General features: G+C 34.7%; 1 protein-coding gene across 2 annotated transcripts in view; it reads right to left on the minus strand.

The window, feature by feature from the left end:
- Positions 1 to 16,187, minus strand: part of LOC150092339 (lipid droplet-regulating VLDL assembly factor AUP1-like) — a 168,862-nt gene that overhangs the window by 125,555 nt on the left and 27,120 nt on the right. Inside the window, exon 3 of one of the 2 annotated variants that reach the window (XM_090415036.1) lies at positions 710 to 857. In XM_090415036.1, coding sequence (XP_090271162.1) covers positions 710 to 857 — 148 coding nt within the window. The remainder of the gene's footprint in view (positions 1 to 709; positions 858 to 16,187) is intronic. The other variant, XM_090415037.1, reaches the window with a different exon arrangement.

A 16,187-nucleotide genomic window follows, 5' to 3' on the forward strand; every position in this document is an offset into this window, starting at 1 on the left:
TATCATGTATTTTTTGTCTTTCAACTCACCACTATCCACCTCTTACTCTATTCACAGTTCCGGCATTCGCTAATGGGACACTTTTGACACACATTCTCTAGTTTCTTTTCCTTTCCGAAAATCTCTTGCAAAGGCCATACATTTCGCACATGCTGCAACCAATGTAATCATGCACATTAAGATCGCTTTTAATTTTTGCACATCGGTACCATGCAGCATAATGTAGCGTGTAAGAAAACAAATATTAACCCTTTAAAAATCAGAAAATTAAATACACCACCCTTACAGTTAATCCCACAAACACTCATAAATATAATGATGCGAAAGGAATGTTGTGTAGAAATTGTTTTTTACTTTTATATATAGAAAATCATATGTTGAAGTTCAGTCAAATTTATCACAGGGCAGTACAAAATACTGTTCAGTGTAACTGCTAAATCATCTTGTATTCCTAAACACTGTTATATAGTTACTGACTTAAGATCAATAACTACTTGTTTTCTTTACACAATGCAATTTTGTTTGAATAGTAACATTCAATAAGCAATGCTATAAGTCAGACAGTCAAAGACACACACACACACTTTTTTTTTTTGAGGAATGAGAAGGGAGAGTAAGATACCCAAATTCCAAGTATTATGAAAATGGATAAATCTAATATCAAATAAAAGAATAAAAAGAAAAGCAATAGAGTATAAAATAAACTTACCAATTTACAGGGTGTAACAATATCTACAGCCAAATGATCAAGACTTGTAATATGATTGCTGACAATAATTTTAGCATCTTTACATTTATTTTCCCTATCTTCTTTTATTACTACACCCATAGCTGCATAGAAGCCTCTTATAACTGCACTAAAAAAAATAAGCAAGTTAAACTGAAATTCCTACTAAGTTCATGGTGTTTTTTTTTTTTTTATCTTCAAACAAAACCTGAACATTGTTATACATTTAAAAGAAATTGCTTAATGGTTTACTTACTATAAATAAATATCAAAATTACCAATGACAGGAAAAATGCTGGAAAAAAATTTCTTTAGAATTGTATGCATGTGAATCCTCCCTAAACAAGGTTATAAAATCTAGTGTACAGAATTCTAAAGTGGGATTGAAAAGAGTAACACATTTGGTCTCTACAGCATTTTCAAGATTGCAGCAAGCAATAAAATACAAAGAATACTTTCATTTGAATTATATTTATTTAGATTTAAATAGCACCAACATGTTTTATTGTCGAAAGCAACATCGGTAATAAGCAGCTCATTGTTTTGTATAATGTGCAAGTGATTGTTGGCATAGTAAAAGATCTGATGAACTGCAAGAATGGATAAGTTACTTCCAAACATCATGCAGTTCCTGTTCAGATTGCTATGCAAACAAACATCTTCACCACTCTGTGAATGCTGTAGTGGACAATCACTACAGCATTCACCTTCCAAAACTTTGATAATTTGTCCCAGTATGCAAGTCTTGCCACAGAACAATAGAATTTACAGATGCCAGAATATTTCTGGAAAAGAACCTTTTCTTTTGGAGATCATAGAGAATTTTGAAGTATCTAAGCTGGTTTAAAGAAGATTGATGCCTACATCAGGTAGCAGCATCAACTCACACCAAAGCATTTAAAAGAAATGAAATGATCATTCCACAACTTATACATCTGATGGCATGTAGTCACTGATCAATACACAACCAATCTATAAACAATTCTTTAGGATGATCTGGTTGTAAAGGTTAAAGTTAATTGCTTATCATCATTTATTAAGATGCAAACAGATCTATTTTTTTTTTTAACATGGAAAATAACGCTGAATTATCAGTGGTAGGATGTCGTTTATCGACCAGTATGAATGGGCTTTCTATAAACATCAAATGATATGACACTACAGCCCAAAAAAAAAAAAAAAAAAACAGAAAGGCAAGCTTGTTGTTCCTCTATTGATAGTACATTTTATTTAGATAGCAACCATTAAGAAAATTCAGAAAGTTATCCAGATCGTCCAGGCTCTGTTGAAAAATAGTAAAAGTATCAGTGGAATGCCTATATGGCTAGTTTCAAAAGAGCACACGATAAAGCTATTTCTTCAAGTTTCTGCATGTGCAAGTCCACAAGTGGTAGTGACAAATAAGAGGAATGAAGGCAGTGCCTAAAAAAAGTATCCAGTGAAACAAATCAGATCTATTTCCACTGGAAACAATGGCTTCTTCTGTAGGTGCATTCAGAAAAATTATACCATAGACTACATACAAAAACAGCAAGAATCTCATTAGTTTATGTGACAACATGAAGAAGAATGTTTTTACGCTTTCATTAAAGTACGGCTACATGGTTTCAAAGAGATTCATCATGCTAATGCTTCGTCCAGATTTATTGTAAGCTGCACTTGTGTTCCAACTTAATAAGCTAGCAAAGTAGCTGCAACTACTCTCACCATTTTTGTTGCCAACTCAACTTTCTCCAATTAAAAATTTAAGACTTCACAAACAAGACTAAAAAGCTTTACTTACCATTATCATCAAATTCCTGACAGGTACCCTAATGGGGTGGGGAGAGGGTTACAGAATATTATAACAGCAATGATGTAACCTTTTCGTGAAGTACTAACTTCCAATCGAAAATTTTCATCCAAATTAATTTGCTATCTGTCAAGACTCCAATACAGTCAGATCTTATATTTTAGTCTTCATCTGGATCTTTCTCTATCCATCCTGCTAAAAACACTTGCTTTGCTAAGTTTCCCTCTCCCATTCTGTTTAAACGGCCATACCTCAGATCAGTCTATTAACACATTCCTGAATGCTAACAATATCGTTCTTTTATCAAGTTTTACTCCTGTAGGTTCTCCACTGAGAAGAACCTATAGAACAAGTAAAACATTTCAGATAAAAAGAAACAGATAAATTTGGTATTTTCATACATATTTATTACAACAGTTATTCAATTAAGTCAGGGAACCCTGCATGCCTTTACTGGATTTATTTAGAAATATAACATCTGCAAAGTAAAGAGCTGATATCAATATCACCAATTCTGATATGAAGTTTAATACCACTTTCTTTCATAATGTGATCCATATAGATGAATAACAATGTAGATAATGTACATCCTTGTCTCACACTTGATTTAACATTGAACTATCGTACTGTACCGCCTTCAATTCTAACTGCTGACTTATAAACTCACATATAGACTATGTTACTCAATATAATGTCCATTTACACTGTACAACTGCAGCATTTTGAACAGCTATTCTCTTGGCACTTTGTCATATGTTTTTTTCCAGATTTTCAAAATTTAAATATAGATTCCTGTTATATATTCCCATGATTTCTCAATTATTTATTTAAAGTGAAAATCTGATCCTGACAACCTATGGCCTGAACCCAGCTGGTTCTTCATGTTTTCTTCAACAATTTTTCTTAGCCTTTTCCCAAGCACCTCAGGTATGCTTGGATAAAAGTTACCTGGAACACTCATTTCTATTCCCCCCCCTTTTTTTTTTTTTTACAGCTGGATACTTTGAGAGCTGTATTTCAATTATCTGAATTTTGACCCTCTGAGCTTTAGAATGCAAAGAATCTTTATTTGGGTTTTTCAACTGTAAGTGGGATAGCCAGTCTAATATGGAGGTAGAATGCCTTATTCTCCAGGAAAGTGATTTTTTATTCCACAAAAAGGTAAACTGGCCAGAAGAACATGCAACTTACAGGCATAATACACTAGCATCATGGCCTTAGTTGCTTCAACTGTAAATCCAAACTCTGAAAGCAAGTCTTCTGAATTATGCAGTACAGCAACAGTACAACTTATACTTCCATATTTGAGCATTTCTAATTTTTTAAGTAGATATTCAAATAATATCTACTTTCAGTTGTTGTCTTTCCATATTTTAGGTTTCTGATGACTTTCTACCTCAAGTATTGATATGTATTCCTGATTCCATTCTCCAGAAAAAGTTCTTTCAATAGCTCCAGAATATTTTACCACCTTTCGTGTATTTATTTTTGTACAAAAAACTTTTTAGATAGTTTTATACAGTGCTTTGCCCTTACATTTTTCTCTGTATTCTTTTGAAGAACAAGCTGATTTATTTGTAAGGAACTTTTAATACACTTTCTTTCTCTTTTTTTTTTTTTTTTTGAATGCTCTATTTTCCTGAATCTACCAAAACTGGTAGATTCAGGATTATCCTTATAGACACAATCACCACATACTCCCTAGATGAATCAAGCAATGTTTTCTTCAGTCTGCCACTGAATCTCAAAGCTTTCATTCTTGTTTTCATACCTTTCATTTTTGCCTGAATAATATTCATGTATTTGAGTCTACAAGTTCACCTCTGAAAGTGACTAATTGATTCCTTAAAAACTCCCTTGCACTTTTCATTTCAATATGATATTCACTTTTATCCTGCCCAAAACTAAATGATGACTTCCAATTTCAAATCTTCTATATACTCATATCTTGAACCAGCACAAAGATATCACATTCAACAATAACAATCAATGAAAATATTCTTGTTTCATTGATTGTTATTGTTGAATGTGATATCCATGTGAATTTGTGCACATCTTTATGTTGGAACATGGTGTTAATAATGACTAGTCAACATCCTGAACAGAAATCCAGCAGATACTTACCATTGCGAGATTCGCCCTTTTCTCCAAAGTTTCCCAAAACATTTCTATGTCTGATATTCATTTATTATTCTGTTGTTCAGATCTCCAACAAAGACAAACTTCTCCCTTTTCTTTGTGTCAGCTGCCTTTTTAATGCTCAAAAAATTCCTCCACTTCTTTTCTAGTAGAACTTTCAGTGGGGTATTGGCACAAATAAGTCTCAATGTCCAGTTCTCCATTCTGACATTTTCCACATCACTACTTGATATTGTCTGCCATTCAAGATTATCCTCACTTAGTTCTGCAGTTACTTTCTTTTCACTGATCTGAAAATAACATCTTCTATCTTGCTTGAATATAACATCTTGTGTTTGTTGCTTAGATAAATAAATCTCAACTGTTTTTCACCTACTATGTCAATCTAGTACTTATCCAATTCCTCTGTTAATTACATTTCTTTTCCATTGGTGCTTCTTATTCTGAAATGTCAATCTCAAATGCTGATGTTGAGTTTAAGTTTGTTCCAGTTGCTGACTTTTTTACTGTTCACCCTGGTTCCCTGATGAAAACAGTAGTGGCCTTGTTTAACACGGTGACGTCTGGTTAAACAAGGCTCTGCTGTCTTGTTAATGGCAGAAATGGCATACAATCCTGCCTTACACTGATATGAATCTTAACGTCCATTTCAAACAAAGTACAGTAATCTCTCACTATAGCAAGTCCAATCAAAGTTTTGTAAGCACAATGCTAAAAGGAAATTCACTATAGCAACTATCCACTATAACACTATTTCTGACCATACTTTAAATATTATTCCTACTAATAACTGATTGTTATTGTTTGCACACTGACAAACTGTTTTAAACCAGCTGGGAGAAGGGGAAATAAAAAAGCAGTTAAATAAATTTGTTTTGTTCTTTTGGTGTTGTGAATTAAGCACAACATTACAGCAACATCTAAGCTTATCTACATATCTTGTACTTATTTTTCTATTTTTAAGATTTCTTGTTAATCTCCAAAATCTTTTTTCATAAGCATTCCGTACGATATGAGCTCAACAAATATGCTCACCTACTTTCTCGTGGTAAGTAGATTTTACCAGCTGGTGAGTAGCTGCAGACTGGACAAAATAGAATATTTTTTATTTAATAAAAATAACTTTCTGAACCATTTTTTTTTTTAACTTTAAGAAAATATAGAAGAATATGTAACAATGTTTTTATTTATTTATTTTGAAAAATATAAATCAATATTTTTACTGTTCTTGCTATTATTTTATTCAAGAAAGAGAGAATGTTCTCCAAACTATACAGAACCACTAATTACTTTATACAACTCCTATTGACTTATTGGGACATATTAAAAAATGGAGAGTAGGGAATCTTGAGATAGTACATTTTCCCCCTGGCATCCAGGAGTTTGCATAATTTGTGGAGCCCTGCTTATATTATAATGTTACCTACATGGGAGTCTATCAGTTACCCAGCTTCAACCTTAAGTGACTGGCATTTTTCCTACTCAGTAATGAAATACAGACATTAAATGCATTCTCTATTTTCAAGTAGTTTTATCCACCACTCCTTTTTTTTTTTTAATTAATCTCAACTAAATAAGGCTGTAAACCTTACAATACATTCAGTACCATGGAAGGGGGATTGGAATCCCTGCTCTTGAGACCAACCATGGTACTTTTCTTTTTCAAGTCTTCTAGTTTCTAATAAGCAAGTGGTGGTCTCACCAAGTAACAAAAATCAGCTATGCACCTAAACGTTTTCACAAACATCTATAATACTGTGGGTTATCTCATGATGTGTATGCCAGCTCACACGTTTTCTAGCAAGCTTGTCTACTTTGCAAAAAAATTAGTTTCAGATTAGCTTCAGTTTTTATATCACTTTTATTTTGTTTGATTCCTTTTTTGTGGTACCCTTTCCTCCATTTCTTAGTATTCTATCTCCACAAGATTTTGCAATATCATATTTAATCTTCTATATTCTTGTTAAGACATATCTTTTACACAATAGACACCCTAGTGAACTACTATGGGTCCTAATTTGTTATAGCGAATTTTCTTTAGCACAGAAATGATACCATTGGATTTGACTTAAGAGTTTAATATATTTATATATAGTGATCAAAACCACATACAGTGCACAACATGTTTTTCCTTATCCAGTGACTTCAATTGCTGGAACTGGTTGCAGCTTAGTAGTCAACTGCAACCACTAAGTGAAATGATTTTATCAATTCGCTTAGTGGTTGCAGCTGATATTCTTTATAAATCTTTTCATTTTTTTTTATTCTACCAAATCTTGTTTAACTATTTTTAACATTTTCATTTTACACATTATATTTATCTGTTGTATTTTTGATGTTTTTATTCTTGTTTCATATGCATATATTAACATCAGTGAGACCTGATTCTTACTTCTGTTGCATTATTTTGTCATATTGATGAATTCAAACAACCTAAAATTCTATTAGTCTACAGGGTTTGCTGTTTTACTTCTGCCTGTTACACAGGGTGATCAAAAAGTCACGCACATCATAAAATAAACTTTTGCAATATTAGTAACAAACTTTATAAAACTAAATTGCTATGAACAAAGCTTATAACTATCTTTACAAAGGCAAAAATAAATAACATTACTAAAGCAAATGTTCAAATTGGCCATCTTGTTCCTGAATGCAGATACAGATCTTTTTACCAAATTGGAGGTAACTCTTCTAAGCATGGAATTAGTGACTGCTTCAGTGATATTTGTCATCAGTTCATCAATTGTGTAAGAATTATTTTGTGTATAAAAATAATCTGAAAGGTAAGGTGTATAACCTTACCTTTCAGATAACCCCATAAGAAAAAATCTGGAAGTAACAAATCTGGCAAACTTTGGAGCCAAAGTCCTTCAGAAATCAGTCTATCATCAAAAAACTTTTGCAAAAATTGCAATGCTTCATTCGATGTATGGCAAGTGGCACCGTCTTGCTGAAAACAGCAATCACGTTCTTTGAGATCAGGGAAAGTCACGAACTGGGTGATAATGTCTTGATATAGTGCACTGTTCAATGTCACCTCAAAGAAAATGGGCATGACAATGCGACGGTGTGATACTGCACTCGATGCTCAGAGAACGTAAGGGCGTTTTCATGGAAAACATGAGGATTTTCCAATGACCAAATTCTGTTCATTCAGCTATGCACCTAAATGCTTTCACAAACATCCACAATGTTTTGAATATCCCACCGATGAAACCACGCTTTGTCGCTGAAGAAAACATTGTCCAGGCTTGTGAACTCCATTTTCTTTAACAAATGATCGAAACCACATAAAGTGCACATGTTTTTCCTTATTCAGGCTCTCCAAGTATTGCCACATGGTATACCTGTCTGTGCCCAAAGTTTTCTAAGACTCTTTGAAGATGAACATTGCAACAAGTCATGTATCACAGTCACTTTAGCCTCAGTCAGAATGGAAGGTCTTCCATGCCACTGCTTAGCAACTGATCATTTTCCAAAAGCGTTTGATTAATCTCTTAATTGTCAAATTTTGAGGAATAACAGAGTCGGGATACTTCTGATGAAACTCCTCCACAACATTTGCATAAGAATGACAAGCACAATAACTTGCTGCTCCTGGGAAAGTAGGGTGGCCTTTTGCTTTCCTCATAAACACAACTACACAATGGAAGCCTGATACCTGACACATGATATGGATAATTACACAATAGTAGCCAAATCCTACAGTGCTATCTATAGGCAAAATGAATAATTAGAATTGAAACACTTCGATGGAGCTCAGCTTCAACTTTGATTTGCACCACTTTTGGATCACCCTGTATTTTCACTATTATTCCTAGGTGTTAAATTACATTTCCTTCTAATATTTGTTTAGTTACAATTTATTGTAAAGGTACTTTTACAATTACTGTCATTTTTGCTTCCTCTGCTGATATTTCCACATTAAAATTGCTGCATATCTGTTGTAATTTAAATAACCTTCAAGGTCATCTTCATTTCTGCAAGTAATACTATATCATTTGCATATCTAACCAAGCTTAAAATTTCATTGCATATTCACTTCAGCTATCATTTTGTGCATGCGTGTGTGTATTATTACACCTTCCATGGAGTTAACAAACTCATCACGGGAAGTTCAAATGACAAGATATTTATCATACTGAATCTTAACACTGCATTAACTATTCCTGTAATGTGTTCCACTCACAATTCTCCATGTAAAAAATCTACTCCCTACACCCCTCCTTCACCACACTCTTACATGACTTCCATGGATTACCTCTGGTTCTTCCCCCTCTCGCCTTCTCTCTTTTTATAATCCTCTCTGGATTAATCCAACAAAATCCCTTCACTATCTCTATCATATCACCCCTTTTCCTCCTCTCCACCAAACTGCAATCCAAATTTCTTCAACCTCTCTACACAGCCAACATTCCAGTCCTGATATTGTCTCAAGTTACTCGTCTCTGGACCATATTTTCCAATGTTTCCACATAAATGAAAACCAGGTGGACAAATCTGAGCACACTAGTCCAAGTGTGGTCTAACCAATGCTTTATACAGTGATAACCACCTCATCATAGAGGCACTACAATGTGCAGTCTTTGCAACACTTGCAATATGCCTCTAAACTACAGTCTTTAATTATTACTAAATAACTTAAGGAATTCACAACTTATACTGGAAAATAAATTAAAATAATCTTTAATATATACTTCCTATATTTCGGCAACGTCACGTTGCCATCTTCATGGAAACATAAGATTAAGACACGTGTATGCAGACACTAAAAACAGCAAATGAGGTCGAAGCGAGGAAACTACTGTTTTTCCTAGAGTCCCGATGGTGCCCCCTAGTGGGCTATATTAGGTATTCTTGGCCTTTCAAGAAAACCCGGAAGCTTCCTGATTCATCACTAGCAAGTTTAGGTACATGCTATATCTGCAGCCACCCTGTGGTACCTGTACCCACCCTCGAAACAGAGGTTTTAATTTCAAGTTTACAGTTTCATAGTTATTCAAAACAATGTTCTCTGTTGAAAATTTTTCCACTTGGTTATTCTTGGTTTAATCCTTTATCCAAGTGTAAGCAAACAAAATTTACACATGAAGTAAATTCATGACTGAGCAACTTGTATATACAGACTAATGACTAATAATGCTATGCATTCGGGGAAGGGTCACTACACAGACTAGTTTCACCTTTATTCTCTCATCACAAAGACTAAGGCAAGTGATGTGAAGTCATTAGTCTTTATATACAAGTTGCCCAGTCGTGAAGTTACTTCACGTGCAAACTTTGTTTGCTTGTGGGGTAGCCATAGAACACGTGATTTATTGCAGTAATAAAACAGGTGTTCCTGTTTTGAGTTCATCTTTTTCGTTTGTGAACAGTGACCGATTAGTTTGCCCTCTGTCTAGTAAGTTACAGAGTGAAGTGTGAATTGTAAATTTATAGTGAAACAAATTTAAACAAAAAATACATTTTTAAAAGGTATGTAATTTAATATTATTTCACTTGTTAGTTTTATGATTTTTTTGTTTTTAAACTGAAATAATTTAATTTAGGATTAATTAATTAGTTGATATTTAATAAAATATGCCGGTCAATTTTTTAATATATGAAATTCTGCTAAAAACTATCGATTCTGAATACTTTTTTTTCCTCAAGAATTAAAGATCATTAAAATCGATGCAAAATTAAAATAACATATTTATAGTTTTCATCGACAAATAATTACATAAAAAAAGCTAAAGACGTTTACTGAAGTAATTATTTAATTAAATCAATAATTATAAAAATTTATTGATGCAATTATGTCTCCAACCTCCCCCCTTCCTGGAAAACATGACAGCACACCCAACCGAAATGATCACGCGACGCCACCGATATATATATATATATATATATATATATGTGTGTGTGTTAAAGATACCAAGCTATTTTAAATATAAATAAACCTGGTTTTACTCCATTTCCCAAGTAAGCAAACAGACAAGTCAGTCAAGTTTGCACCTGCAAGTAGTGCAAGTCTGGGTGACCCGCACATATTGCAAGTCTTAGGCAACTCGTGGTAAAGGTGGAATAAGCTCTGATCACTATTCTTAATATTTACCCTTAATGCAAAGCGCATCTCCTTGAGGAGATGTATGATGCTATGCATTAAAGGCAAGGGGCCACTACCCAGACCGGTTTCGACCTTTATTGAGGTCTTATCAGTGGGAGCCAGGCTTAGAAATACCAAGGTTTAAGTAATACAGAGCTTATAAATATTTTACCAAAACAAGTTACCATAAGGTGCTTTGACCTTATTAAATAAAAATCTCACGATGAGAGATAGATGTAGAAAGTTTTAACACTGCATTAACTATTCCTGTAATTTTACATAAGATTTAAGTATAATACCTTGGGTATAATATACATTAAAGATACCAAGCTATTTTAAATATAAACCTGGTTTTAATCCATTTCCCAAGCAAGCAAAAAGACAAGAAAGTCAAGTTTGCGCCTGCAAGTAGTGCAAGTCTTAGGCAACTCATGGTAAAGGTGGAATAAGCTCTGATTACTATTCTTAATATTTACCCTTAATGCAAAGCACATCTCCTGGAAGAGATGTATGATGCTATGTAGTAACCTTCCTACCAGCCAATGTGGATGAAATAGTGACACCAAATTGCACTTCTTATCCATGTTATTCAATGGGTTTTAGAGCTTCGTATCCAGATTTATCTCAACGTCTATAGACGTCGTGGCCGGTTGGGGGGGTCACTACCCAAACCGGTTTCAACCTTTATTAAGGCCTCGTCAGTGGGAGCCAGGCTTAGAAATACTAAGATTTAAGTATAATACAGAGCTTATAAGTATTTTACCAAAACAAGTTACGATAAGGTGCTTTTGACCTTATTAAATAAAAATCTTAGGATGAGAAATAGATATAAGTTTTTTACCTTGGGTATAATATACATTAAAGATACCAAGCTATTTTAAATATAAATAAACCTGGTTTTATTCCATTTCCTAAGTAAGCAAACAGACAATTCAGTCAAATTTGCACCTGCAAGTAGGGGTGACCCCGTACGTAGCGCAAGTCTAGGCAACTTGTGGTAAAGGTGGAATAAGCGCTGATCACTAATCTTAATATTTACCCCTAATGCACAGCACATCTTCTGGAGGAGATGTATGATGCTATGTATTAAAGGCAAGGGGCCACTACCCAGATCGGTTTCGACCTTTATTGAGGTCTCGTCAGTGGGAGCTGACGGTCTGGGTAGTGGCCCCTTGCCTTTAATACATAGCATCATACATCTCCTCCAGGAGATGTGCTTTGCATTAAGAATAAATATTAAGAATAGTGATCAGAGCTTATTCCACCTTTACCACGAGTTGCCTAGACTTGCACTACGTAGAGGGTCACCCCTACTTGCAGGTGCAAACTTGACTGACTTGTCTGTTTGCTTACTTGGGAAATGGAGTAAAACCAGGTTTATTTATATTTAAAATACCTTGGTATCTTTAACGTATATTACACCCAAGGTAAAAAACTTTCTACATATATATAAATAAATAAATAAATATATATTTGTATGCAGACTAACTTGGTTTATGAACATGTTAAATAATTTTAATTACTTAAACGACAACTAGTTTCGTTGGTAAGCCAACATCATCGGGTATCAAAGTACAAAGGTATATACAAAAAAGACTGACAGAAACATTACACACTAACAACAACAGAGCTATCAAAAACTGTAGTTAAGTTTTAAATTGGAGTCTGCGCTTCAGTTCTAGCTACATTTATATGCATGTGTGATCTCGCAAGAATGACAGCACTGAACAGCAGAGCTATGTGAATCTGGCAAATTGTAGCTGAGGTTGCTATTCATGTGGGTAGAAATGAGGGCGATTTCTTTTGACATCTTTCAAGTTTCTTCAAGATAGATTTATCAGTTTGTCCATAGTAAGGTTTACCACAACTACAAATAATTCTGTATCTCTTAGGAACTGAAGATGGTGATGTTTTTCTTTAGACTGACTGAGGATAGATCGGAGTTTTGGTAAAGTAGAGAAGCACGTTTTGATGTTGGACTTTTTTAAAATTCTAGCCAGTTTGGGGGAGAGGGAACTAATGTAAACCAAGTTCCCTCTCCCCCAAACTGGCTAGAAGTTTGAAAAGTTCAACATCAAAACGTGCTTCTCTACTTTACCAAAACTTCGATCTATCCTTAGTCAGCCTAAAGAAAAACATCACCATCTTCAGTTCCGGAGTATACAGAATTATTTGTAGTTGTAGTAAAGCTTACTATGGACAAACTGATAAATCAATCTTTCTCCGTCTTGAAGAGCACAAAAGAGACATCTCTTATAATAGAATTCGAGCTGGTGCCCTCGCCAGCCACATCTTGTTCTCTGTAAATCTGATGAAGGCCGCCAACCAAATAGACTTGAATCAAACTTCTAATATTCACAAATGTTATGATGAACTTGAAAGGCGTATCCTGATGATTCTACCCACATGAACAGCTACAATTTGCCAGATTCGCATAGCTCTGCTGTTCAGTGCTGGTGTTCTCATGAGATCACAGACACGTGTGTAAACGTAGCTAGAACTGAAGCACGGATGCCAATTTAAACTTAACTACAGTTTTTATAGTTCTGTGGTGGTTAGTGCGTAATGCTTCTGTTGGTATTTTTTTGTATATACCTTCGTACTTTGACACCTGATGAAGTTGGCTTACTAACAAAACTATTTGTGTCCTTATTAAACTTTATTTTTAATTATCTTGGTGGTTTAAGCCATTAAAATTATTGAACATATATATATCACCACACATGAAGGTCCCAACACCTATGACATGGCTGCCACCTGTGGGAAATAGGCTAGAAAGAAATTTGTTGATGTGTTTCTTGAATACCTGAGGATTATAATCATTGAGTAGAACGGTATGAGAGGGAAAAGCTCTTGTTCCAAAGAGCAGAGGTATAGGGAATAAGAGCAGAGGATGAGAAGTTGGTTCCATTAGTTTGTAGTTCAATTGTATAAAGGGTTCTGACCAGCAGTTGTTCTTAAGAAACAAAGAAACATGAAAGGATGACAGTGAGCAGTTCAGTGAAGCAGCATCCTTTGAACACCTAAAAAACAACAACAAAAAAAAAAGACAATGTATCAACAGTGTCTATGAGAAATCAGCTGGAGTGAGAGGTCATCAGTGTTAAGTGAATTGCCTGCTTTTTAATACAATGAAGTATTCTGAGAAACATCAGGGACACCAGCACAAATGTGTAGACAGTAAGTATTCCAATGGCTGATGGATTTTTAGCTTTATAAATTGTCAGAAGTCGAGTAGAAGAGAAGTACTGTTTGGAATGAAAGAGAATACCAAGCTTTTAGAATGCTGCAGAAACTATGGACCTAACATGCTTATGCCAGAATAGGTCAGATGTGAAAGTTAACCAAAGAAGAGAAAATGGATGCTGGTTGGCAAGCAGAATATTGTCAAAAGTGAGGGGAGGAGGATTCTGGAAATGGCAGGGTTGTGTTATGGTGCATTGAAATTCACCAGGTTTAAGAGGATCTTGAAGCAATAATTACAAGGTTTAGAAAATAAGAAAGAGTGGAGAGCACTCTTGTCAGCAAAGCTATGAATAGCATTGTATTTCAGAGAAAGATCATTGATGTAAAGGAGGAAGAGTGTAAGTCAAAGCAAAAGCCACAGGGAACAAAAACATCTTGAAAAATTTAGTAAAAGGAAATATCTGCCATGATCACAACGTACACAACCAGAGAGGTAACTTGGTAAGAAGGCCATGGACAGGAGATCTGCTGTGGAACGAGAATGGCAGAATCCATACTGGTAATCACCAAGTAGTTAGTGAGTCTCCAAGTAGCGAAGCAGTTGGCAGTTGATGACCTTTTCCATTAGTTTGGATACTGAGGTCAAAGCAATAGGATGATAGATGGATGACTGACTTTTATCTCCATTTTTGGGGACAAGCAGGATAAAGGCTTGCTTCCAAGCTGCTAGATAAATATCAGATGAGTATGGCAGCTTGAAAAGACTATACAAGATGGGCACGAGTTCTGGAGCACAAATTGTTAGTATAACTGGGGAATTACAAATACCATCAGGGCCAGGAGACTTATTGATATCAAGGTTCGGTATTTTTCTAATGTCTGTTTGGTAAAATTTCATAGGAGGCATATTCAAGTTGTGGATATTTTGCAGAATGGTGGGAGATCTGCCTTATCCTTAGGAAATGTTGCCATTGTATTGTCCAGACATTGGCAAAGGACCAGAAGGTTCAACTGCCATTTGAACATGAGACATGAACAAGCATAGTACATCTGGCCTTTACAAAATCTTGCTTTGGATTTATTGCTTTTTTTTTTTCAGCTGTTACCAGTTGCAGTGTAAGCTAAGCCAGAGGCTAGAGTTTTCGACTTGAGCCTTTGGTCAAATGCTGACATTTTAGCTTGGACTGCTTTAGCACAACTGTTAGAAAACCAGAGTTCAGATAAGGATTGGGAATTTTGATTGGAACAGGGGACAAAAGCACTTTTCTCAGCAAGAATAATTTTTATTACTAAATCAGAGTAGGTGCTAAGATCAGAAGCAATAATCAGACTATGGAAATGAGGAGTCCTGAAGGTCATCTGAGTTTGCACCACTGCAGAGCCACAGGATACAAGGCTGAGAACAACTGAGAGAAGGATGATCTGTAGAAAAGGTGATATGAACAAAGTTATGGTCTGATTTGCCAAGGAAAGAGAAAACATGTACAGTGCACTTCAAAATAGAGCTAGTTTAGAAAAGGTTCAAGTGTTGGGAGAATGATGAGGATTACCAGGAATTCTGGTAGATTGGTGAACAATTTGTGTTAAGTCATTACTGATACCAAACAGTTCAGCTTCTTTTCCAGCTGTATCTGTAAAGCTCATCATCATACGTATCAAGGATTTAGGCCTAGTATGGCCTGTTCCAGCCTTAGAAGTCATCGTTGAATCGTTTAAGAGGACGTCCTGGTTTTCTTTTTCTTAATGGCTTGTACTTTAAGGCTTGTTTTGGTAATCTTTCTGTTTTCATTCTTTGAACGTGTTCCATCCATCTATGTTTATATTTTTTAATTTTTTCAATTACTGGTTCTTGGTTTAATTCTTTCATAATATCTTCGTTTCTTTTGTGATCAAATAGGGTATACTTTGCAGTTTTTCTCATAAACTTCATTTCTGCTGTTGTTAATCTTTGTTTATCTTTTTGTTTTATTGTCCAGATTTCGCTTCCATACATTAAGACCGGTAGGGCTAATGTATTGTATACTTTTAGTCTGGTTTGTTTTTGAACTAGGTTTGGTTTAAATATAGAGTTAATTACCCCTGTTATTTTTAAATATTTTGCAATTTTTATGTTTATATCGTTTTCATTTTCATATGTGATCATACATCCTAGGTAGTTAAATGAATTCGCCTGTTCTAAGATCTTGTTATCTATTACTATTTTAGTTCTTGCTGGATCTTGTCCTTTAAAGGCCATAGTTTTTGATTTTTCTGTT

The sequence above is a fragment of the Typopeltis vanoorti genome, chromosome 26, assembly GCF_054136105.1.
Source record: "Typopeltis vanoorti isolate ZY-2024b chromosome 26, IOZ_Tvanoo_1.0, whole genome shotgun sequence".
In the NCBI taxonomy this organism is placed as follows: Eukaryota; Metazoa; Arthropoda; class Arachnida; order Uropygi; family Thelyphonidae; genus Typopeltis; species Typopeltis vanoorti.